Raw genomic sequence first — 23,711 nt, forward strand, 5'->3', positions numbered from 1 at the left:
CTGGACAGGCTGGATGGAAGGACCGAGTGGTTCAACAAGGCCAGGCGGTGTGTCCCGCACTTGGGTCACAACAAGCCCCCGCAGCTCCAGCCCGGGGAAAGAGAGTCTGGAAAGCTGCCCGGAGGAAAAGGACCTGGGGTGCTGGTCAGCAGAGGCTGAAGGTGAGCCAGGTGTGCCCAGGTGGCCGAGAAGGCCTATGGCACCTGGCTCGTGTCAGCAACAGTGTGGCCAGCGGGACCAGGGCAGGGATTGTGCCTCTGTGCGGGGCACAGGTGAGGCCGCACCGCAGGTGCTGTGTCCCGCTCCGTTGAGGAAGGACACGGCGCTCCGAGCCACGGTGATCGGTCACCGGCTGGACCCGATGATCTCAGACGCTCTTTTCCAGCCTCCATGACTCTGTGATCTGTGGGGTGCTCGGGCCGGGGGAGACCCCGGCGGTGCCTCCCGAGGGCGATCCCGCCGCGCCGGTGCCGCGGAGCCCCGCGCTCCGCGATGCCGCCCCATCCCCGCTCCCATCGCCGCGCTCCGCCTCCCGCGGTGACGGCAGAGCCCGGCGGCGCTGACGGCATCAGGCGGAGCCCGGCGCGGCGCGGGCAGGCCAGGCCGGGCCGGGAGCGGGGCAGGGACGGGGCCAGGCCGGGCCATGGCTCCCGCGGCCGGGCAGCCGCCCGAGGTGCAGTTCGCGCAGCGCTTGGCCGCCAACGAGAAGCGCATCCGAGACCGCGCCCTCAAGAAGCTGCGGGGCTACATCGGCGTGCGGACCCAGCGGCCCGGCGGTACGGACCGGGGCGGCCCGGGGGCCGGGGGGGCGGACAGGGACCGGGCTGGGGACAGGAACAAGAACAGGGATGGGGACGGGGACAGGGACAGGTCCCGGTGCCGTGGCGGGGGCAGCCACAGCGGCCGGGCGGCATGGGGACGGAAGGATGCACCACGTGTGCGCCCTGAGCCCGGCACGCCTCCTCGGGGCTTCCTCTCGGGTTTTGTTTTTTTTTTTTTAATTTTTAATTTTTTTTCTTTTAATTTACTTTTTGCTTTTACTTTTAGTTTTTGTTTGTTTGTTTGTTTGACACATGTGTTTCCCCCGTGTATGCGCACGTGTTGCCCCGGCGCTGCCGCCAGCGCAGCCCCCGCGCCCGGGAGCCCGGACACTGGAGGATCCTCGCTCGGGAAGGGCCTCCGGGCACCGCAGGGCTCGGCAAGGATCAGCTTCCAGGCACTGGAGGATCCTCGCTCGGGAAGGGCCTCCGGGCACCGCAGGGCTCGGCAAGGATCAGCTTCCAGGCACTGGTGGATCCTCGCTCGGGAAGGGCCTCCGGGCACCGCAGGGCTCGGCAAGGATCAGCTTGGATCGAGGGAGGGTCTCGCTGGCAGCACTAACAAATCCGGGATGGCTCGTGTGCTCTCGTTCCCAAGGAACGGGGCGTAAATGCGCTGATGTGACCCAGGCTGGAAACATCCCGGTTTATGCAGCATAAAGTTTTCATCTTCTGTCGTTTCTGTGAGGTGGTGTCTGTCTGTTTCCATGACTGATGTTCAGGAGCATCAGAGGGAATCGAGGAAAGCTAAGTTGTCTTTCAGCACGTGTGTAATTGCAGCTGGTTCTGTGTAACCCATTTGGGTTACCTGTTACCTTCGGTTCATGGTGTCAGAAGCTATTTTTCTATGTTCTTCCAAAAATTCTGCTTGGAGCTGTATATTGGCACCTTGGAACTAAGAGTTCAGTGATGTCCCTGGAGTCAGTTTGAGGCTGGCAAGGCCAGTCTGGAGCTCCCTGCACCTGAAACTCTGCACATGTGCACAGTTTCCACATGGATGTGTGTTACTCCTATACCTCATATTACATATAATATATATATAATGTAATGTATAACCTATAGTTTGTTTCTTTTGTATAAAACATATATTTTATAAGCTGCTTTATTCATTATTTTATTACCATACATTTAAATTATTTATTATTGCATCTGTATTTTATATATTATATATACATATATATACACATATATATACATATATACATATACATACATACATACATACATACATATATATATATATATATATATGGCTTTGGGGAACCAGCCCAGAGCTGACCCCAAGAGCTGAACTGCAGCTGGAGTGCTGGTCGGGCCTCTGTGAATTCCTTGAAAAGACTGTAGAGGGAATGTTGTTTCTTGCCTTTCCAAGTAGTACAGACCCATTAGCCATTTCTGACAGAAGGAAGGACACCTAGAACAGCCTTACAGGGTCAGGCCAGGGAGCCAAACAGGCATTGTCCCATTCCTGGCAGTTAACATGGATCTAGGGATTGCCTGGGGACTAGGATGGTGTACATCATGTACCTCCCAGGTACTTTCTATTTTTTAGCTCTGGAGACTGATTTCTGAGGGGGGCTGTGTGTTCAGCAGTGCTCTGTGCATCTCACTGCCAAGTGCAGGTTCCTTGCAGTTTGTGGAAGCAGCCACAGGAAGGACAGGGGTGCCCATAACTGAGGGAAAAGGCTGCAAGTTCAGGCACTGCTTTAGAGCATCATGAAACCATCACAGGGAAATTGCTCAGTTGGGCTGTGAGCCTTTTGCATGTTAAAATCAGCACACCGTGGAATGCAAATGAGTAGGAAACAAGGGTGACTAATCTCCAGAGCTCTCAGTTTTACTTGCTGTTAGGTACTATCCAAACTGGTAGTATTGAAACAAAGATTAACTTCTTCAGGCTTGGAGAAAGAGCATGTTCAGGAGAGAGGGATTTTTTTTAAGTTATTTACTAATTAGCAGCTATAATTGTATATATAAAGTTATTTATTATTAGCAGTTATTTATTAATTAGCAATTATATTATAATATATATTATTATACCCATGCAGTATTCTGAGAGGGATTCACACGCATCAGGCAACCCAGGTAAGCTGCCCTGACCTGAGGAGTTGGGAAGGTGCTGACTTTTGGCAGTTCAGCTGATGTTCAGGGCTGTCGGGTGTTTTATAGGTGGACAGGACTGCTCTGTGTGGTCTGTGCTAAGGCTGAGGGAGCTTCCTCAGAGAGCCAGAGCTCTTAATTTTCAGCAAGAAGTTAAACTCTGGGGAAGGCATTGAAAACTACCAAAGGAATTGATTAAAGAATAGTAAACAGAAATAACTTCCAGTGAAAGAGGGCAGATTGCTGGGGGGGTTTCCTGTCTGACAGAGCTGTGCTTACTTGGGCCTGGATCTGTAAAGGATTTCTGTAATCTCCACTGAAATGTGCCCGTGTGGATCTGGTCCATTGCAATTATCTAGAATAGGAAAAATTGTAACAAATTCAGTGATAGCAGTGTCAAAGCAGCCCAGCTCCCAGAGGGAAAGGCTGGCAAGGCTTGCATTGAAGTAGCTCTGAGTGGCTGTAACACGTTAATCCCAGCTCCCACAACGCACAGAGCAGAGTTACTATGCAGACAGTTACAATTCAAGCCCTAAAGCCAAAATCTTTCTCTGGTTAGGTTCAAGGTATAGAAGGCCTTCAGTTCTGGGCACTGTGGTTGCTAATAGAATGCATTCAGGTTTTAAAGTAACCTTACTTTAGTGGTTTTTATTTGCCAGCTGTGGCTGGGGACAGCACATAAAGTTGAACAGAAAACACAATCTTGAAACTACTCTTTTGAGACACTAGGATAAGAAAATTGCTGTAATTTTTGGTCAAATGGACGCAGGACTGCCTAGGACACTTTAAAAAGCCCTGTGTGTATGAAAAGCAACCCCAAGAAAGTCTGTGTTTTCTTCCCTCAGAGCACAGGAACAGGCTGTGCAGGGCAGTGGTGGAGTTAATATCCCTGGAGGGATTTAAAAGATGTGTGGATGTGACACTTGGGGACATGATTTAGTGGTGGCCTTGCAGTGATTATCTGAGAGGTCTTTTCCAACCTGAATAATTCTGTGACTCAATTCTGTGAACACCTGAGCCACATTTGTAGGTAGCAGGTGATGCCTCTGTAGGGTTAATGCTGCCTGTGAGGTTAAAACTGCTTCTTGCCACTCAGTGTATCACATATAATTCTCTTAAGAAATGTCATTAATTTTAATATTTCAATTAATATTAAATCAGTTAATCAATTTGTTTCATTTTTTATCGTAACAGTACTGTCAAATCTAAGTGAAATTTATAATTAATGCTTAATATTACTGGACACGTTGCTTCCTACATTTTGCATATTTCCTCACTTCCTTTCTTTTCAAGCAAGCAGGGCTAATGTGTCTGCAGGTGTTTTTGTCTGAGTGATAATGGCTTTCAAATGACTTGGTCAGAGGAGAAGGTGCACAATTTACATCTTGCATTGTGTCTCAAGCTTTTCAACTTGCAGACTCCTGAGACAGTAATCTTTTTTGGAGCAAATTTGAGCTTACTGAAGATGATGACCTTTTCAAAGTGATTTTTCATTAAATTGCTTAGGAGTATGTAATAGGCCATAGTTTGAAAATAGCTGTAGTAGGTCACTGTAGCTGCCTTGTAACAATGTACTGTTAGAACTTTGCTTCACATAAATTTACCTGATATAATGAAAAATCCAGTTCTTGAGCAGGTATTAGTGACTTTCCATGTAGTACTTTACTTCTGGAATGTGAAAATATTTTTTTTTGCTGTTAAAATTCAGGTGTTACTACATCCCAAGACTGACTGCATCAGAAAAACTTTCATTATAGTTGCTCAGGCTCTTTGACTATAAAGTTTAATGTAGAAATAAATGTGTTGATTGCTATAAGTTCATTCTATCAAAACAAACCCCTAGTAAGGAGTAAAACTATTGGTAGAGTGAGACTTGTTAAAAACAACAAAACAAAAAATACCGTGTTTCTTGTAAAACTATTTCTGATACTGTCATTAAATTCTTTCAGACTTGGTGTTAAAAATATGCCAGAGGCATTTATCAGAATTATCTTGGTAGTCATCTTACCTGTGATTGCTTTGAAATCTTTGTTGTTTCAGTCCAAGGTTACAGTTTCTGTCACTGTTCTATGCTAAATTGCCTTCCAATTAATGTGCTTGCAGTAGCAACCCAGAGACAATTACAAAAACAATGAAGAAAGCAGGGAGCAGAGGGAGCTGCGTGAAAATATTTTGGTGGAAATGTGTGGTTTTTTTTCCTTTATTCAGACTTGTTCTGTACTGTAGGTGGCTTCAGTCAGGAAGAACTGCTGAAAATATGGAAGGGCCTTTTCTATTGCATGTGGATGCAGGATAAACCTCTGCTTCAGGTATAGTAACTGGGTTTGTATTTGCTTGAGGGGGCCCCTCCAAAATACACTCTAGGAACATACCAATTTAGAATGGAGAAAATTATCTTTTTTCCCTTCCCCTGCAGCCCATCTGTGGCACGTGGAGGAGAAGAGGTGACTGTCACTCAGTGATCTGAACATGAACAGATCATATTTGGGCTCACCTTCTGAGGGGCAGGTGTAGCTGTTCACTTTTCAAAAGGAGAGCTAAAATAGATGCCTCGTGAAATGTTGATTTTGTGTGGCTAAATTGCCCTTAACTGCAGCTACAACATTAGTGCAGATCTTAGTGTGAAAGTTCCAATCTTAGTGTGAAAGTTCCACGCTTCCTTTTCCTTTGTTAGTTCAGTAGCACTTCCTCTACTATCAACTTTGTCCCTACTGCATATTTTTGTCAACTTCTACTAGTTTGTCTTCCTACTTTCCAAAGATCCTGGTTTTGGAGTACCAGCTCTCAGTAACTTCAATTTTCAGATCACTTGTCTGCATGAACAAGGTTTATCTCATCCATAGCTCACACTCCTCCACAGAAACCTGTGTGAGAGCAGTGCCCCGCAAGTTTTGCATCATTTATTAATTCAAATACATGGGGTTCTTCTCCTAATTTAATTATGTCCGCTGTCAGAGAGATGGTTTGTGCAGAGATCTGGTAAAATGAACAGGTTTTGATACCCTTGAAACTTCTCTTCCAGCTGACCTAGTCCCAGTGCAAGGATAGCTGCAGTCCTAAAGCAGCTGTTGAGAGAATGTTTTTCATTTTGAGAGATGTTTCATGAAATTCATACTTCTTGCTGTTTGCTGGTCATGTGTTTAATGAGGAAACCAAACTCTAAAACATGCTACACTAACTATATTTATTTACTTTTAGGAGGAGCTTGCAGCCAATATCTCCCAGCTTATCCACGTGTTTCAGAATACAGAGACTCGTAAGTACTATTTAATTACCTAATGCTTTGTAGGGTGCTTCCCTCTTTGTGATTCCACTATCACAGTGCCAGATTAAAGACAGACAGACAGAGGGGCTGTTTTGGTGGTTCTTTCTGTCCTTTTTGTCCAACTGGTCAGTGTGATTCCATTAAGGGAGGCCAAAGCTGCAGGTTTTTTCTGGCTGTAGCAGAAGAGTTGTATCTTCAGTGGGATACAGGTGAGATTTTTGAGGACAGTTAGCAAAACAAACTTGTCCCCTTACTTCTCCATTCTGCATAGACTGTTCTGTGTATTTCCTGCTCCAAACCAACCCTGTTTCATGAGCTGTTAAGCCCCTGGTGTTCCGAATGCTTATGAAATGGAGTACTCAGTCAATGCCAAAAATGCATGGGTAGAAATGGGTGTAGAACAGATATTTTGCTCAAATATGTGTATATAACACATTGTGTGTATATAACACAAAATAGATACAAATCTGTCCCTGTAATTAAACTTGCTTTTAAAAGTAGCTGCGTGCCTTTTCTTGCATTGTCCTCAAGTTTAATTGATTATTGTACCAGTGTCAAGCCTGTCTTCCCACAGCTCTGTCCCTGTCACTAGGAGAATCCCAGGGAACTGCATCCCTTTCTTGAGATCCTTTCAGATCAGCAGAACAGCCCAGTGTGCCAGACATGCAGGTGTTTCTCCTTGCTCCCTTGCAGGACACCTGTTCCTCCAGACATTTTGGCAGACGATGAACCGGGAGTGGAACGGGATTGACAATCTGCGGCTGGACAAGTACTACATGGTAATTATACCTCTCTGGTGGTATAATTAATAAGAGGTAATTAATAAGAGGTAATTATACCTCTCTGGGTGGTGTTTTCTCCTAGAAAATGTGTGGTGCTGGTGTGCTGGAAGGCAGCTCTGTCTGCACATGCATTGGTGTGTATTGTAAGAGAAGACAAGGTATCATCTTCTTGACACATTGCAAGAGATGTTTGGTTTAAAGGCTGCCACTCACCACTGCATGAACCTAAAAGCCAGCACAGTTTATGTTGTGTTGAAGTGCTTTCCCTTCTAACACAGCGATTTTTCTCATTGATTTCTATACTGGAATACAGATACTGTCTCAAAGGACCCTGTATCAACATCAGTTGTTTAGATCAGAATGTTTAAAGACTCTTTTATGATTCTGCACTAGGACCCCAGCTTTCCACCAGTAAAGTATCCACTGTAGTACATTCAGTAGTCAGAATTCTTTCTATAGGAAACAGAATCTTTAAATAGGAACTCAAATCTTAAAAAGCATACTTCTGTAAAGAACAAAATCCCATTATCTTCTTCTTTGATAGAAGTTAATTGCAGGCACATTCACTGGTGGTTTTTCTTTCCCAATATTAGCAGATAGAAGTTATTTCAGTAAATGAAGTGTTTTGAGCCAGTAGAATGTGGCTGTTTTACATGTGACTGTCTCTTAGTGCAATTTTCAGGTAAATTGAATTATTATTGTTATCATCTGTCCCATATTGTTGTGTCCAGTTTAAGCTGTGGCTTTTCTTAGATTAAGGCAGTACTTAATGAAGAAATCAGGAATGTGAATCAAGAGGAAGCTCTATAGAAATGATAATGAATTTTTTGAGCCTAGCATATGAAAATAGTTTGTTGTCCTTTTTGCTTCACAGCACCCTTCTGTTGCATTACATGTCAGACAATCTGTCAAAACGTTCATGTGAGGCATGTGTTTAACACTTGGTGCTGTAGAGGTAGACCATGAAATCTGTTCATATTACACCACAGTGGCTCCTTTACCTGTTTGCATAAACAACAAGTTTAACAGATTTTTGCTTTGCAGCTGATGCGTCTGATTTTGAGGCAATCCTTTGAAGTGCTGAAAAGAAATGAATGGGATGAGGGGTAAGCAGATTTCTGAACATTGTTGCATCATGAAAAAGTCACCCAATATGCCTGTATTCAAATATATTTTTATTTAATAGATTCTTCTTTTCCACAGATGCCACTGTCATGAAGCCTTAACATTAAGGCTTATTTGTCCTTCATATCACTTTGTTTAGTAACATAGTAATGTGTTACATGTCATTAAATTAAATACAGTATTTAATGTATTTCATTTTCTGATGTAGCCAGAAGAGCTATCAATGAAATATCAGCTACAGAGAGACTGGACAGGGAACCTGCATCCCAGAAAATACAGAAAAGGATTTTTTTTTGTGTTAATGGTTTTCTGATTGCCTCTGACTCTTTTTTTTTTTTTAAGTATTTATTTTATTGTGGTTAATCATGGTGACTTCTCTTCTGATAAGACAGAACCCCTTAATTGTAAACTAGCTCCTGATTGTTGTAAACTTCAGTGGTTTTGCTCGTATTTCTTCTGTATTCTATTAAAAGGCACATAATTGCAATCATTTGCTCTGTCTAGAGCTATTGTCCCACTTCTAAACTTGTTGTCTTTGAATTGATGAAGAGATTAAATCCTTTAATTGAAAGTGCTCGATAACCCAGTGTTAAGGTTTTCCTTTCTCTCTCTCACCCTCTGAAAAGTGGGATGCACACAGGCATGTTTTTTTGGAAACAGAAAGGAATCCACAGCTAAAGGACACCCCATCCCTGCTGTTCCACCTTAATTTTGCACTGGGTAAATGCCCTCAAGTTGAAGAGATGAAAATGTTCCTTGACAGGAGCAGAAGGTGTGGGAGGAGGTTTGATAAAGCTGAAGCCCTTCTTCCCACACACATGGCCATCCAAAGTGATTTCTGACAAGGTTTCTTATGGCTTTGGCCTCCATCTCTCACTGGAAGGAGGCAGTGTGGGAAGAGAGGATCATGATTCCTTTCTTTGCAGAGTGAGGGAGCTCCAGAACTGCCTTTCCCTCCTGAGTGGAGTCAAGAAGCTGCCTAGCATGACTTTCTTCCCTCTTGTCTTTTAAAATGCTTTTGAAGAAACGTGTATTAAAGTAAAACTGAAAGAATGTTTATGGATTTTCAGTGTTTTGAATTCTCTTTGGGACTGGAAATGTTTGTTCTGGGCAAAATTGCAGCAGGTCCTAAACAATGCCAGGGGACAAAGCTTGGAATATACAAAACTTCATTTTCCTGAAAGATAGTGATGATAGGCCTCAGGGTAAAAAAAGAAGGGAGAAAATTCAAATTGGGTAGCTGTCCCATAACTGCAAAGAAGTGGAGTTTGTTTTCAAGGCAAATAAGACATGAGAAATTGAATATTAATACCTTATTTTTTTCCTCTTTATTTTTTTTTCAGTCTAGTTGAACCATTGCTGCAGCTATTAATGAAAGAAATTATGGACCCAGACAGCAATTCTCCCACTGGGATAAAGTTCCATTTCATTGATATCTATCTGGATGAGTTGGCTAAAGTTGGTGCAAAGGAGGTTAGAAAATACTTTGTCATTTTATTCCTGATTGATGCTAACTGTGGCACGAAGCATCTTAGAAGAAATGTAATTTTTTTAGATTATGTAATTTTTAATGGTTTTAAATATAACCCTGAGTTAGCATGAAGAAAGTGACTTACCACAAATTATGCTTTTACTTTTGTTCATGTCTTTGACAGTGGGAATATGGTAGTTTCTCCCAAGTTCCTGAGTACTGCTATGCTGCTCCAAATTGAGGTTGGAAAAATAGTGATAGAATAGTTAGACTGTTCTCATTTCTTTGTTTCAGAGGGGACTCAGTGTAATTTCCCTTGTGTGAGCATGTTTTCCAGTCTTTGCTTTTGCAAAGGCTGACATAAAGCCTGCTCTTGGCTCGTTGTGTAGCACCTAAATAGAGGAGGAAATTGAGCTTTCACAGTTGTCTAATATTTGCTTATTGTTGTCTGTGCAGTTTACCCCCCAGATGTTTGTTTTTGCTGGTGACATCTGTCTTGCTCTGCTGTGTGTTGCTGTGACAGTTAATTGATGGCCCTTAATTTTGGCTGCTGTTCCAGTGGTGCAGAGTTTTGCAGCAACAAAGCCAAGGAGCATCTCTCCTGTCCCTCCACCCTTCCTGCTGCCCCACGTTCACCCCAGGCTCCTCCTCAGTTACCTCCCCTTGGCTCTGGCCTCTGATACTTCTCCTTGCAATGGGCAAAGCTGTCAGCACTTTTCCATTCCTGTTGCTTGCAGTCTGGATTCAAACCAATCCAAGGTTTTGAGGTTTTGGATTGTGGATCAAGGGAGAGATGAAGTCTGCATCAGAGAATTGGAGCCCAAATCATTTCTGCAGCTCCACAGTCACAGAGCTGTAGCTAAGCCACACACTGGGAGCCTGGAGAGGGGAGTGAGTCCCCCAGACTGTATGAAAGCACAGATGATGCTCATAAATTGGATTTTGAAGGGAAGGGTCCTTATCTTAAGCTCTACTGTAGCTGAGAGGGTTTTGGTGAAGGCAGCCCAGTTAAGAGAAACCCAAATCCTATTCTTGTCTGCTACAGACCTTTGGCAAAGTACACAAAATTATTTAAGCTTTCTCTGCCTCATCATTCCTTATCTAACGTAAGAAGCTTTGTTGTATTTCTGTACTCAGCAGAATAAAGTCTGCAAGGCAGTCAGTGCTTTGAGAATACTTCCAGGGAATATCTGGAAGTTAGTGGTAACAAAAAGGTCCTGGATACCTCTGGCAGTTGGAATTAGATAATATGCTGAAAGACTGTTAAAGAAGATCCCCCACACCAATTCCTGTACAAACACCAATATTTAAGGAATTTCAGTGTACACATACAGTATTTTCTGTACTCACTTTTTTTTTTCTTTCCAATCAAACAGCTCACAGCAGACCAGAATCTCAAGTTCATCGAACCTTTCTGCAAAATTGCTGCCAAATCAAAGGAGTACGTTTGATGAAAGGATAAATATTTTGTTAAGAATTAAGAAACTCTGAATATAGTAATAAATGAATAGAAGAATCATAATTTCAGAATGTAGAGAAAGAAGGGTATTTTACCAGCAATGTGCACAGTCATATGAAGATAACTTGTGTTTATCAAATATAGTCTCCATGGATTTATGAGAACTATATCAACCTTTGTTGGGTAATTTGTCCAGTTATTTTAATATTTTTAATGCATAGAGCAGCTGTGCTGCTTCTTTGCAGTGTAATATAGGTCAGCATATAAAGAGTGACATTTAAGAGGGGCACATTAGCAGGACACTGCTTGGATTAAAGGATTTCTGTTTAGGGTTGACAGGTTGACTTCCATTGTCTGAAGAGCTTGGTGTTCTTCCACATTCTTTCTCATCGATTTTTCCTCAAATTCACACTTTTTTAACACGGGAGGGAGGGTGTTTATGGTCTGCCTTTGTGCTCACCCTGCTCTCTGTGGCAGTCGGCGTGTGCTCCACGCTGTGGCCACCGGTGTCTTTGAGATGATCGTGGATCAGTCCCCCTTCGCCATCGAGGACCTGATGAAAGAGCTGGGTACCAACAGCAATGAGGAGAATGTTTCTGAAGAAGGCAACCAGGAAAATGAAGAGATGCTTAAAACCAAAGGTAAGGAGGAAACTCTAAATTGCCCCGGTAAGAGTTGCTAGGATGGAAGAACCTGTTTCCTGAAATTACATTTCTGCTCTGAACCAATGAAACATGTGTTGTAAGGATAATTGTGTTTTCCTGTCTTCTCTTCAGATGTGCTTAATAAACTTGTTGTTTTGGAGTCACTTATCTCAGACAAAATATCAATATTCAGTCTTTTTTCTATAATAGCAGACAGATGTCTGTCAAGAAAATCAGCACAGAATGCTGAAAACACAGAGGATATCAATGAAAATGCTGATGATGGGATCGGGACTGTTCTTCAGGTTTGTGGCTCTTGCTCTGTTACTGATACTTCTGCTCTCTTTTTTCCCCATCCCTTTCAAGAGGTGCAGAAGTAAAGGGTGTTAATGAATAAACATGTTAGAAAATTTTAATCTGGTTTATTGTAAGGTGGTAATTATGTAATGTGTATTCTGTCAGTGGTAGTAAAATAAATCCATGTCTAAATTCCTCTTTCCTCTCTCCCATTCCTTCTGTTTTCTGCTCCTCTCTTCCTGTTTAAAGAGTTAATAATGTGTGTGCTAAAAGCCAAGTCAGTGAGGGTGGGGAAGCAATCAGCCTAATTTTCATTGAACGTGGATGATGGGATACATAGGAGAGAGGGTAATATGTTACAATTTGGGTTTTCTAAACCCAGGGCCAGTGCAGTGTAGTGATTCTGACAGATCCTCCCATCAAACACACATGCAGGTGGATACACTTCATGACTCTGTGGCTTTTAAGCAAGAATTAGGACATGGCACACTTTAAATCTGATATTTAGCGAAATATTTATGGGAGTTTTGAAGTGGGTTGGCTTCTCTCTTGAGTAAGAAATCGGGTTAGGAATGTTGGTGAAAGTGATACCAAGTTCAGCTGTTCTGTTAATGAAGCAGCCATCTGTACAAGTCAGTGTGTGAAGGGGGCGTAAATTCCAACAGAGGAAGACATTTTGGGTTTAAAGGAGGTGTCTGTTTCAAGATGTGTATCTTTACAAGTTACCTATTGAACTTAATACTTGATATATTTGTACCACAAGCTGCCCTGGGTTATCTTGCGTGGATAAACTAAGAACAGCTGTGTTGTACTTCCCTCCAACAGTTTGATTACAAGGCTGTGGCTGACAAAATCTTCCAATTTGCCAGCAAGAAAAATACACCTTCCCTGAACAGAAAGCGGCTGTACAAGCTGGTCAAAAAGTGAGTTCTGCTGAAATACTACTTGTTTTTCTTTCTGCCCAAACTGTCTTGTCCTGACACCATTGTCATGCTGTTCCTCATTGGTACCAGCCAGCTGCAGCCAGCTGGGGTTTATCTGCACAGCGTGGGTTTGAACTGCAGGATGTGACATCAGGTTGGGTGTGATGCAAGGAACAGATGCAGGAAAAGTGTTAAATTGTTGTTTTCTCAATACTTTCAGTGATTTGGTTTGAGTAGAGGCAGATCTCTTCTGGAGTTTGTAACTTCCTATGCAAAAATATGATGTTCCTGTTTTGACAAAACCATAGTAAATGCAGTGATGCTGTTCTGCTATTGTTATTATTGCTACTAAATGAGTAATAATGTTTTGATTTTTCTTTTCTCTTTCTCACCTACAGGTTCCAGGACTTAGCAGAAGGTAAGGACTGAGCAGCAGACAGAGACAGTAGTTATTTTCCATTAAATTATATATAATATTCCCATACAATGTGTATTGGAATTATTTCTTTCCTCTTTTTTTATTGTGCATTTCAATAATATTATTTTGGGGGGTTTGTGGGTTTTAAAAATCTCACTAAGACACATTACACATATTTTGGAGATGGCCAAATTCCTTTCACAATTTGAGCAACCCTGTACTTTGTCCTTAAATGAGAGATGATTATTTTTGCTTAAACAAATAGGAATGGGTCGTATGTTTTTCTTTAAGGTTGGGTGGGGAAAAAGGAGTTGTTTTTTCTTTCTGTGAGAGTTATGCTGTATATGAAGAAGTAGGACTCTCAGTTTTCTGATACCTTATCCTTCCTCAACAGGAATCTTCCCCCAGGATATTCCTGAAGATGTTTCTACAGATGAAGAAGATGATGATGAGTCCGGTAGGCGAAAGCGAAAGAAAAAAGCTGTCAAGCCTTGGCAGCAAAATGAGCTGGAAAAAGTGAAAGGTAAGGCAGGATCAATATTTGGGAGAGAGACAATCTGCAGTGACTTGTGCAGTTTGGCAAAGTGTCAGATAAAAGCTGTTCTGAGGAAGGCAACAGTACTGCTCAGGATGTGCTGATTTGTATCCTGTTGTGATGAAGGTTAAATGTGAAATTCAGTTCTCATTGGAAAGTGGGAGGATTTTTCTTCCTAATTCTGAGGCAAGCATCACCTCAAAAATTTCAGTTAAAAGTAGAACTGGAAGCAGCTGTTTGCACTGTTCCTTTGAGCAGGTGCATTTGCTGTAGGACAGCAGAAACATGTCAGTCTTAAAACAAGATGAGTGTTAGAATATAAGAATTTGGGGATGTTGCAATACTGAACCCCTGAGCTGCCCTTATGAGGAGCTTAACAGGTGGGTAATAACTCCTTTTAGGGATTTTGCTATGAAAAATAGGGTTGCTACAGGGAACGGTTTAGATCTTACCTGTGACAAGGCAAAATTAGCAAAATATTAATTAGGCCAGACATCATCAGACTGCAATGTAGTGAGCAGCTGTAACAGTAAAACTGTGCAGGCTGATAACAGGAAAATGGTGCACCTATTTTAAAAGAAAAGAACAAAAACAGGCTACAGTTCAGTTGTTGTAAGTACCTTTGTGTTTCACATGTGTGTTATGGCATTCTTTTTGGGATGGATTTAGAGGATAAAGAAGAGCTGTCAAGTGGGAAGGTGCCATCAGTTCCCCAGAAAAAGAGGAAAAAAAGGAAGAAGAGGGACAGCCCAAGTGCTGATTCTGGAACAGCTGATGGAAATTGTGAGGAGGGAAGAGCTGAAACATCTGGATCCAATGCTTCTAGCCAGGAAAAGGTGCCAGAAAATAAAGAGGAGAGGAAGAGAAAGAAATTGCTAGTAAATGAGGCCAGTGAGACCACAGATGTAGCAACTGACACCAGAGAAAATCACAGCATCTGTGTGCAGAACAGTCTGACTGACACAGAACAGAGTAAAAAGAGTCAGTTGAAGAAAACGAATCCAAAAGTGCAGAATGTTCCTGCAAAACCAGTGTGTCAGAATGGACCAGCCACTGCCAGTGCAGCAGAGGATGTCAGCTCTTCTGTCACACTGTCACCTCCTAAGGCTGTGAAAAAGAAGCGGAAAGCAGAGGCTGTCCTGGTGAATGGGGATCCCCCTGTGCAGCAAACTGACCTGAAACCCAGCAAGGAAGGCTTGCTGGGGACCCTGCCAAGAAAGGCAGGGGCTGAATCTGCACCCTCCAGAAAGGTCACACTGAAGACAAAGACAAAGTTAGTTGGTTTGGAAGGGATGAAAGTCTCCAGTCAGAATGGAGCAGCTCTGAAAAAGAAGAGAAAAGTGAAAGAGGTGCTAAACTCTGTCGAAGCCAATGGAGTTCTGGAGACTGTATGCAAGAAAAACAGGAAGGTGGTATGTACATCTCGTTCTTTTCTCTGCCTGCTTCAGGAACTGCCAGGCTCATTTTCTGATCTGGCTTTAGCTTTCTGAGCATGGGGCTGCATGGGCTGCTTGCTGATGTCATCATGCATTGTCACCAAAAAAGAACTTGATTCCCTAGAAATACACACACACTGCTACAGTGTCACACCCTGCTGTAAAATCACACTAAATCCTGTGCCAGCCACTCAGCTGGAAGAACCCATCTAGCTGAAAGATGGGATGTTAGGGGACAAGATGGGGTTGTCATTTTTTTTGTCTGATTTTTTTTCTTTGGTCCCTGGATTAATGATTTTTTTGGATTTGGTCTCTGAGCTTTACAGCATGCTCACCAAGGGCATCATATTTTGGCAAAACAGTGAGAAATGGAAAGATGGAACATCCCTTCTGCAGCAGCAGCAGCAGCACACAAGATTAGGATCAGCTCCTTGTGAAACTGCCCACAGCAATTCCAGGAGTGGCTGCTTCTGCTTGCTCACTACTCCATCTTAAAAAAGCTGCTAGGGCTGTCTAGGGAAAGGATTTGGAAAAGAGAATAGACACTGGAACATTGGAATAGAGAATATGACACTGTGACCTTTAATGGCTGTGTGATCACATGTATGAATGTTCCAGTTTTTTATAAACACAACGCTGTGCTTGTTCACTAGGAAGGTCTGATGTCATCTTCTTCAAAAATGTATGCCTTGCAATTTGGGAACAACCAATTTTTTTGACCTCTCTACCTCTCTACCCCCATTTTCTTCTTTGTAATAAGTAGAATAGTGTTGATTTTTCTCAGTGATTTGAGAGTCAGAAAGCATTTTGCACTGTATAGTTTTGATAGTAGCTAAGAAAGAGAGTGCAGGTGTTCTTCCCTCTGCTGCTACTTGAATTCTTTTCAACTGCTCATTTCCCATGGATATTCACCCTAACACATTCAGGAGTTTAGTTACATTCTTGGAAGTCTTGCTGACAGTCTTACTTTGGTGGAAAAAAAAATTCATTAAGCACAGATGAGTTTATGAGTCCAGAAAAGAGTTAAAGCTGCATGTTTTGAGCCTGTGAGCTCACTTCTGTTTGATTTATGTCTAAACCTGTAGGATTAGTTAAGTAGTGCAGCCATGTATATGGAGATATAACTACTCAGTCCTTCACAGGAGAAGAAAAAATCATGTTGAAACTTTGCTTAAATAGTAATAAAATAACTGCCATTTTCTGTGTTTTGATGGTGAAGTGCTGAGTGGGAAGAGCCAAATTTCTCTCTCCCCCCACTATTCAAACTGCATTTCTCTCACTGTGGGGCTTCCAAAGTAGGAACCATTGGCTTTGTCTCCTGTTGCCTCAGTATTGCATGTTTTACACCTGGTTTTTCTTTGCCTATAAAAGCTTAATTTGTAAAAAAATATGATTATGACACCCCCATCTCTTTCTGTGAGAGTTTGCTGCAGGTGACCAACAGGTTCCAAGAGCTGTGGTAGATTCAAGATCAGAAGTTCCTGCAGACTTCATGGGAGTGATTTGTTGGCATAACTTAGCACAGGCACTGAAGGAAAGGCAGCAGCACAACCCCAGCACTGGCCTGTTGGCTGGCAGGGCATGGGCTACTGGGTCACTCTTCACGTGGAATTCCAAAGAAATAATGGAATTTGCTTTTTCTTGCTCAGTCCTCATAGTTGTGTGAGTGTGTATGTGTTAAAAGGGATGGAGACAAGGAAAGGTACTTGGAAGTTGAGTTAGGAGGAGAGGGAGAATACTGATGGAAGAAAGAAGAGGTCAGGGGAAAGCTTAAAATGTACAAATGCAGAGGAATTAAGCTTTGCTAATTTTGTTTTCATTGCTTGAGAAATATCATGTTGTTTGCTTTCCTTGTTTTAGTTATGTAATCCTGGCCTTGTGCCCAGAAATGAGGGGCATGTTTTGATTCTTGATTTCAAGGACAACACACACCTCCAGAGAATTAGCTTCAAATATTCAGAGGAAAGAGGAGGAGGAGAAGGGGGAAAAAAACCAGACGAGATCAGCATTATTTCAAGAGTTGTCTCCACAATTCAGAAAACAAGAAGTCTTGTGGTTTTTCCTTTTATTTGAAGCAGAAGTGATTTTCAGATCAAAAGAGGCCATATCTGCTTTACATTTTCCACAGTTTGTCAGTGAATACCTTCAGAATTCCATGTCGTTAGGTTGATGAGAAGCATAACTGAACTTCCTCTCACCACAGTCCACAGACAGCAGGTTAGAAAGCTCTGTCAGTGCAATTCCTAAGAATTGCCTTGTACTGGAGACAAGAATTGCTTTAAATACCATAAAAGTATTAATTTTAGTCAGCAAACCAGTAGCATTACACAGTAGCTGAATTTCTGAAAGTGTAGTCAGGTTTCGTACTCCATTTTTTTCTTCCAAGTCTTCATTTTAGCCCAAAGATGTGTTTGTTCATTAGTTATTTATCTTATTCATCCAGGGGTACCACGGAAGAGTTATTGCTTATGGTGAAGGAAAAAAAATGATCATTTACGTGCAGGAGAGATGGATCAATTGCAAAATATCCTCATGCACATGGAGAAAACGTGTTTGTTTGCATTCTGCTGGGCTTGGCAGATCTATTACAAGTTCTTCCTTTTGTGCTTTGCAATGACTTCCCTATTTCTGCACAGGGCTTGCCTTAAACTTCTGCTTTCTGTCATGCTAATTGCAAAATTACCTGCTGGGAGCTAAACATGGTGATTACCTGAAGTGAGTGTGTGGTCAGCACTGGTCACAGCACTAGGTATTCGTTAATACAGAACTTTGTACTGAAGCATTTTCCCTTTCCCTCCTTGACAGGAAAGCAGTGCTGCTCTGTCACCATTGAAGAAAAAGAAAGCAAAACCAGGAAGTGATTTTGTAAAATTTGAAAAATCTACTGTACCAAAGGCAGTGTTCTTCAGGAAAGCCAGAAGCACCATCTCTTCCACCAGGACACCCATGCAGGTGAGGTGATCTCACAAAAGGCAGCTGAGTCTGGGAACAAATGTCTTCCCGAGCAAGTTCCTCATCACTTGTAGTGTCTTTTCCATTCCCTGTTAGTCTCCTAACATGAGCAGATATTACTGGAAATGCTGATGCTGTAGACAGAGCCACACATGGCTCCAGAATTTCAGAAAATGAGTTACAGATGTCCCTGAAATCTCTTCTTCCCTCCCTTCTGCTTTCAGCCTTCTTGTTGAACACACACCATTCTGAATCTGCCACACACCATTCTGAATCTGCTCATTTCACAAGAAAGCAAAAACAAACTGATTTCAGTGTTGCAAAGGGACTTTGAGCCTCCATTTCTTCTCGTTTGTGGAGACTGTCAACAGTGCAGGGCTTCAAAAGTCTGCCCTCTTCTCTAAACCTTTTCAACATTTAAAGCTTTCCAAGTCCTCTTAGCAGTTTGAGGCCCAAGTGCAGTGGGGCCAATCTGTTTAACACACAAATATCTTCTTGTTTGTTGTTGACTTACATAATGACATGAAGGAGAGTATGTGATTTCTGCACAAATGGAATATGTTTGCTTTTGGCTAGGAAAACAGTGCTGTCTTAGGAGCACTCAGTGCCAGAGGACTGGGGCAATTCTAAGCAAAATGAAGGAAGTAGTAGGCTGTTTTACATCTGGGTGCGGATGAAAGAACTCAAAGCATTGCCTCAGAAATCTGATTTTATTTTCATGTCTTTATTTTGCTTTATAGCTGAACAAACTGCAGACACCCAGCTCCAAAAGAGTCACGTTTGGCTTGAATAAAAACATGACTGCAGGTGAGTCTGATATGTGTGTGTGTCCACAGTCTCTCTGGGAACTGAGGAATGGGGAAGCTGTACACACTCACACACCTGTGCGACACCTCTAAAACAGGATGGTTCTGTTCCTTTTTTGTCTTACTATTTGTGTTTAGTTTACAAACCCTCCTCAAGTTCCTTGCCAGAGGAGATGGTAAAGTTTAGGACATTCAGCCCTGCAGCTAGACTTGAGCAATTCCAGGGTGCTGCATTAGTGACCTGCAGAAGGAGCCTGATGGGTGGAAAACTGCGGCAGGGTGCTGAACTTACTTCCTGAGCTGCCTGTTTGCAGAGCTCCTCTGGAAACACGTGCACTTCACAGTCTTCATTGCTCACTTCTGTTTCCCAAGGCAAAGACGCTGACATGCTGATAAAATCAGACTTTGTAGTAGCAAAGTTTGCTTTTTATTGTGGCTGCTTGTGGCTTATGAATGATCACGAGTAGATAAAGGTCACCTCCCTTCTGTAAGCTGGTGGTGTTTTCCCTGTTAAATGTCTTGCTCCATAGCATACAATTATATTCCATGTGTTCATTTAGCTACTTTTTAACTCTCTGAAGCGTGCAAAAGGTCAAGTTCAAATTGAGAACAGCGTATTTAGGTAAACGTCTTCATGTTAATATAACACAGCTGAACAAAATGAAAAATAAGTGCCTCCCTGCTGACTGAAGGGATGGCCAAGAGTCTCTAGAGCTGCTCAGCAGTCAAAGTAGACACTGCTTACCCACTGTCATCTTTTGAAGTCCAGTGGGGTGTTTTTCAGGATAGACCTGTCTCTGAGGAAAAGACCCAGGGTTTCTGGTGCTCTGTGGAACCACGGGGAGGGTTCACAGTGGGTTGCAGCAGACCCTGTTCCCCAGGGGGCTCTGCTGAGAGATGTGCTTCATCACCATCCCTTTTCTCTGCCAAGGCTTCTGAGCCTTGCTGGCCTTGAGGATCTAACTCGGGCTTCTCGGGCTGGGAAACTCCACAGTTGATTGACAGGCCCAGTTATTCCAGGGGTTGCATTTCTTTGTAACTTGTTGGCTTGTTTTTCAACAGAATTTAAAAAGACTGACAAAAGTATATTAGTGAGCCCAGAAGGACCCTCCCGTGTGGCTTTCAATCCTGAACAGAAACCTCGTCATGGGGTGCTGAAGTCACCCACAGTGACCCCAGCAAAAGAGCCCCAAATGAAGAGACCATTTACCATGTCAGCTAAGAAGAGACCAACTGCTGTGGACTTCTTTTAAACCAACAAATGTGGCCTACTTTTGTACAGGACATTTTGCTAACCTAGAATGTTCTCTGGAGGTATTTTGAACTTCTTTATTTTTTTAAGTTAATACAAATTGTATATACAAAATTCTGATTATGACCTGGGTCATTACTATTTTAAAACCACTTCAGCTCTACCTTGAAATACTTGTTTTGTCTTTTTACAGAAAAGAAACAAAACCCAGTCTCTGCTCAGGTTTGGTCTACAAAAAGTATGGTCTCTGCCCATGTCATTCCCAAGAGATTTGTCCTTTTAATTAAGGAATGTTCAGGGTTTGATTGTTCCAGTAATTTTTTTTTTGAGCCAGTGTAAGACAACTTGCACTTCATGCTGTTAAACTGTCATTCATTAAACAGAGTTTAAATTGGAAAAAGGCAATGCAAATTTTAAGCTTACTTGGTCATGTATTTTAAAATTCTGCTCTGTCATTTATCATGTGTCACCCCTGGCATCCTGTTAATTCTTCTGGAAATAATGATTACCTTGTGTGTCTGTTTAATAACAGCTGGACTTGGGTAGCTTTGCAGCCAGCAAGAGAGCTGTCCCTGGGATAAGAAACCCTTAGCTGCTGCTCAAGTGGTCACTGGTGCAAATAAACCTTCACAGCTGGTTGCCTGCTGAGTTGGGGACAAGTCACCCCATTATTTTCAGTAATGCAAGTGCCAAAGCTGGCTTGAGCCTGTCGCACTGTGAGCTGGCTCCTTCTCTTCACTGAACTGAAATTCGTGCTCTTGCGTAGGAGAAATCTTTGATATTTCCAGGTCTTCCCCCAGCCCCTCTGCTGCCTTTCCTGAAGGTCTTGACAGGACTCCTGGGTTTCTGCTTTAGCAGCTGTGTCACCACACTGAGCCAGAATTCAGCCCTCATTCAGTGCATGAACCTCTGCCTGGACTGAAGTGAGCTAGATGGGTGTAGTGCATCTTTGGGTAGGACACATCTCTCTGAAAGCTTTGTGCCTCTCAGTGCAGGGTGAAACTTTACAGCCCTTGCAGCTTGGTTTTGGTTTTGATGTAGAATCAGATGTCCACTTGGCATTTCTTGGAATTCAGTTTTTATTTGGATATTTTATTACTGCTCTGTGTGTTTGTTTTTAATTAGCTTCTTTGGTAAAGATTGAGGTGCACTGCTGCAAGAGATCATTTATGTAATCTGAATGGGAACAGGGAGGAGGGGGAGGGTAAATTAAAACCTTTTTTGATACAATTGGAAGATTTGAAATCTTTCTTTGGAAATTTTCCTTATGTGAATGAGGCAAAGGCTTTGCAGCAGATCTCTGCATTAGAGCTCAGCTTGGAAGCACAGCCTGGTGCCAGAGCAAAGCTGTTGATGAAGCCTCACACCAGTTACTCCTGTGATCCTCTAAGAAAGAGGGTGAACCTGCTTCACTACCTTGTCTGAGGATAACTGGATTATCAGTTAAATAAACTGATAAATGTTTATTTAGCTACTTCAGCCAGCAGAAGTACTTTTTGTGACATATTTGCACACTTCAGTGCTGGTTTTCACCAGTCCTCTGCCAGATTACTCCTCATAAGCAACAGTATTGATACTGTTCTTTTGTACCTAATCTACAGTTGCTTCAAAATACTGGGGTACTCCCAGATGGCTGGTTGGTCTCAGATGCTCCATTCTAATCCGTCCCAGTTCTCTCACTAAGTTTGTAACAGTCCATGGTTTGTGGTACTGCCAGAAATTAATTTTGCTCTTTTCTTTTCTCATTTACAGTGAAGGACTGAATTTCATTTGGTTTTGGTATTGGTTTAGGCTGTAGCTCTTTCTGTGATCAATAAAGAACTCTGGAGAATACATTGATAAATGAATGATATTCATTTATGCAAATATAGTTCCTTTATGTTTTAAAAAACTCATTGTATATTAGCATAATGGATTTTATTGACAAGATGATGGTAAGTAGGGTGTAACAGCCTGTTCAATTTGTTGTACTGTTACTTTGTCCTGTGGGTGAAAAGTCTCCTGTGGAATATGCATAAAACCATTTGTATGTGCATGGTTGTGAATGCTTCACATTGGAGATGCCACATTCCTCCAAGGATAGAAATGCAAACAGTCACTCGGTGGATCTGGTGTGCACAGAAAAATCCAGGATGCAGACACACGGGGGTTTGGTTTGAATACATATAACTTATTATGGAAATATACTGATTGTAGGTCCACTGAACCTGTTGTTTGTCCAACTATTTTGTTGCCTACAGTGTTAAATGGAGCGGGCAGAAATGGCAGTCAGGTTTTTATCTAAAATTTTAGTGATGTGGTTGCTTGTTGCAACGCATCCATCATCCATCTGTGCCATGAAACTGGTGCAGTGTTTTGTAAATATACCTGTGAGGTGGGTATTGTCTTCAGTGGTGTCTGGAATTGCATTCAGGACAACTTTACAAACGAAACCCGACCACTGTCAATGCAGTTTATTCAGCATTGTTGGGTCACATTTGAATACATTACCCAAACTAGTTGGATAGTGACAATGCCAATAAACATTGTAGACAAAAAAAAAAAGGAAAGAAAATAAAAAAGAAATGTAACTCGCAATATTCACTGCATAGACACAATGGTACTCTGAGGAGAGATGTATTGGTAAGAAAAGAGAAAGGAAAACTCATCTGACCTGTTTGATGGGTTTTTTCAGTGTTTCTAGCTGCCAGCCATGCTCTGAGTCAAAAATAACGTGGCCTAACTTTCAAAGGACAGTGGTTTTTAATGATTGTCTCTGTATTTTTGTTACAAAATCTGATCAACTTTGTCAAGCTCTAATAGTTTATAATTCTTCATAGCTTTAAGAGAACTCAAAAGCACAGAATTAATTCAGCAAGGCAAAAAGTTTAAATTGTATTTCAGTTATTGGATATGCAAGATCTCTTATAGTCAGTCTGTCAAAGCTGTGTGACTTGGAAAGTATCCAGTGCCCTTTGTCATGAATTACCTGCTCTGAGATTTCATTAGAGACAGGAAAAAAGTATCATTTTATGTTCCTCTGCAAGAGCATTGTTAATACAAATACAGTGTCTAAGCATTACATCTTTTAATCTAGTCCAATAAACCATATTTTTTGTGGACGTTGTATTTTGGGTAAATCTGTGAATTTGGGAGGTTGGAGAGGGTAACAGCTGGGAAGCCACTTAAAACAAAGTTGTTCTTGCTGGTGTGCACCTGCTATCTGTCTTTTCCTGTTATTTGATAGTACTGAGAGCCCAAACTGAAGAAGACTCAGACACTTTTGGAGTAGGCTTGGGACAGGACATAGTTGTTCATACACCTTGAACTTTATACCTTTGGAACTGGGTAAGAGCACCTAAAAGGCTGCTCAGGAGAAATTAGTAGATCACACCCTGTCACTGCTTGGTGATGAAAATTGATAACCACAATGATAATGTGGCAAGATG

General features: G+C 42.2%; 1 protein-coding gene across 1 annotated transcript; it reads left to right on the plus strand.

Moving 5' to 3' along the window:
• Window positions 1-643: 643 nt before the first annotated feature.
• On the plus strand, window positions 644-23,384 carry RRP1B (ribosomal RNA processing 1B). The gene is made up of 16 exons (XM_038144990.1): window positions 644-776; window positions 5,145-5,227; window positions 6,117-6,174; window positions 6,877-6,962; window positions 8,010-8,071; window positions 9,434-9,563; window positions 10,938-11,002; window positions 11,498-11,661; window positions 11,875-11,969; window positions 12,787-12,884; window positions 13,283-13,302; window positions 13,697-13,825; window positions 14,507-15,249; window positions 18,079-18,225; window positions 18,966-19,032; window positions 20,094-23,384. The coding sequence occupies exons 1-16, from the start codon at window positions 644-646 to the stop codon at window positions 20,282-20,284; spliced, it is 2,271 nt and encodes a 756-aa protein (XP_038000918.1). The 3' UTR covers window positions 20,285-23,384.
• Window positions 23,385-23,711: the final 327 nt, after the last annotated feature.

The sequence above is a fragment of the Motacilla alba genome, chromosome 1 (assembly GCF_015832195.1).
Source record: "Motacilla alba alba isolate MOTALB_02 chromosome 1, Motacilla_alba_V1.0_pri, whole genome shotgun sequence".
In the NCBI taxonomy this organism is placed as follows: Eukaryota; Metazoa; Chordata; class Aves; order Passeriformes; family Motacillidae; genus Motacilla; species Motacilla alba.

Excerpts from the sequence above, each read along its gene's own strand:
- RRP1B (XM_038144990.1), top strand. The coding sequence starts at position 644 with ATGGCTCCCGCGGCCGGGCAGCCGCCCGAGGTGCAGTTCGCGCAGCGC. Across the intron at positions 9,564-10,937 it reads CTAAAGTTGGTGCAAAGGAG|CTCACAGCAGACCAGAATCT; the intron begins GTTAGAAAATAC and ends CCAATCAAACAG. Across the intron at positions 13,826-14,506 it reads TGAGCTGGAAAAAGTGAAAG|AGGATAAAGAAGAGCTGTCA; the intron begins GTAAGGCAGGAT and ends GGATGGATTTAG.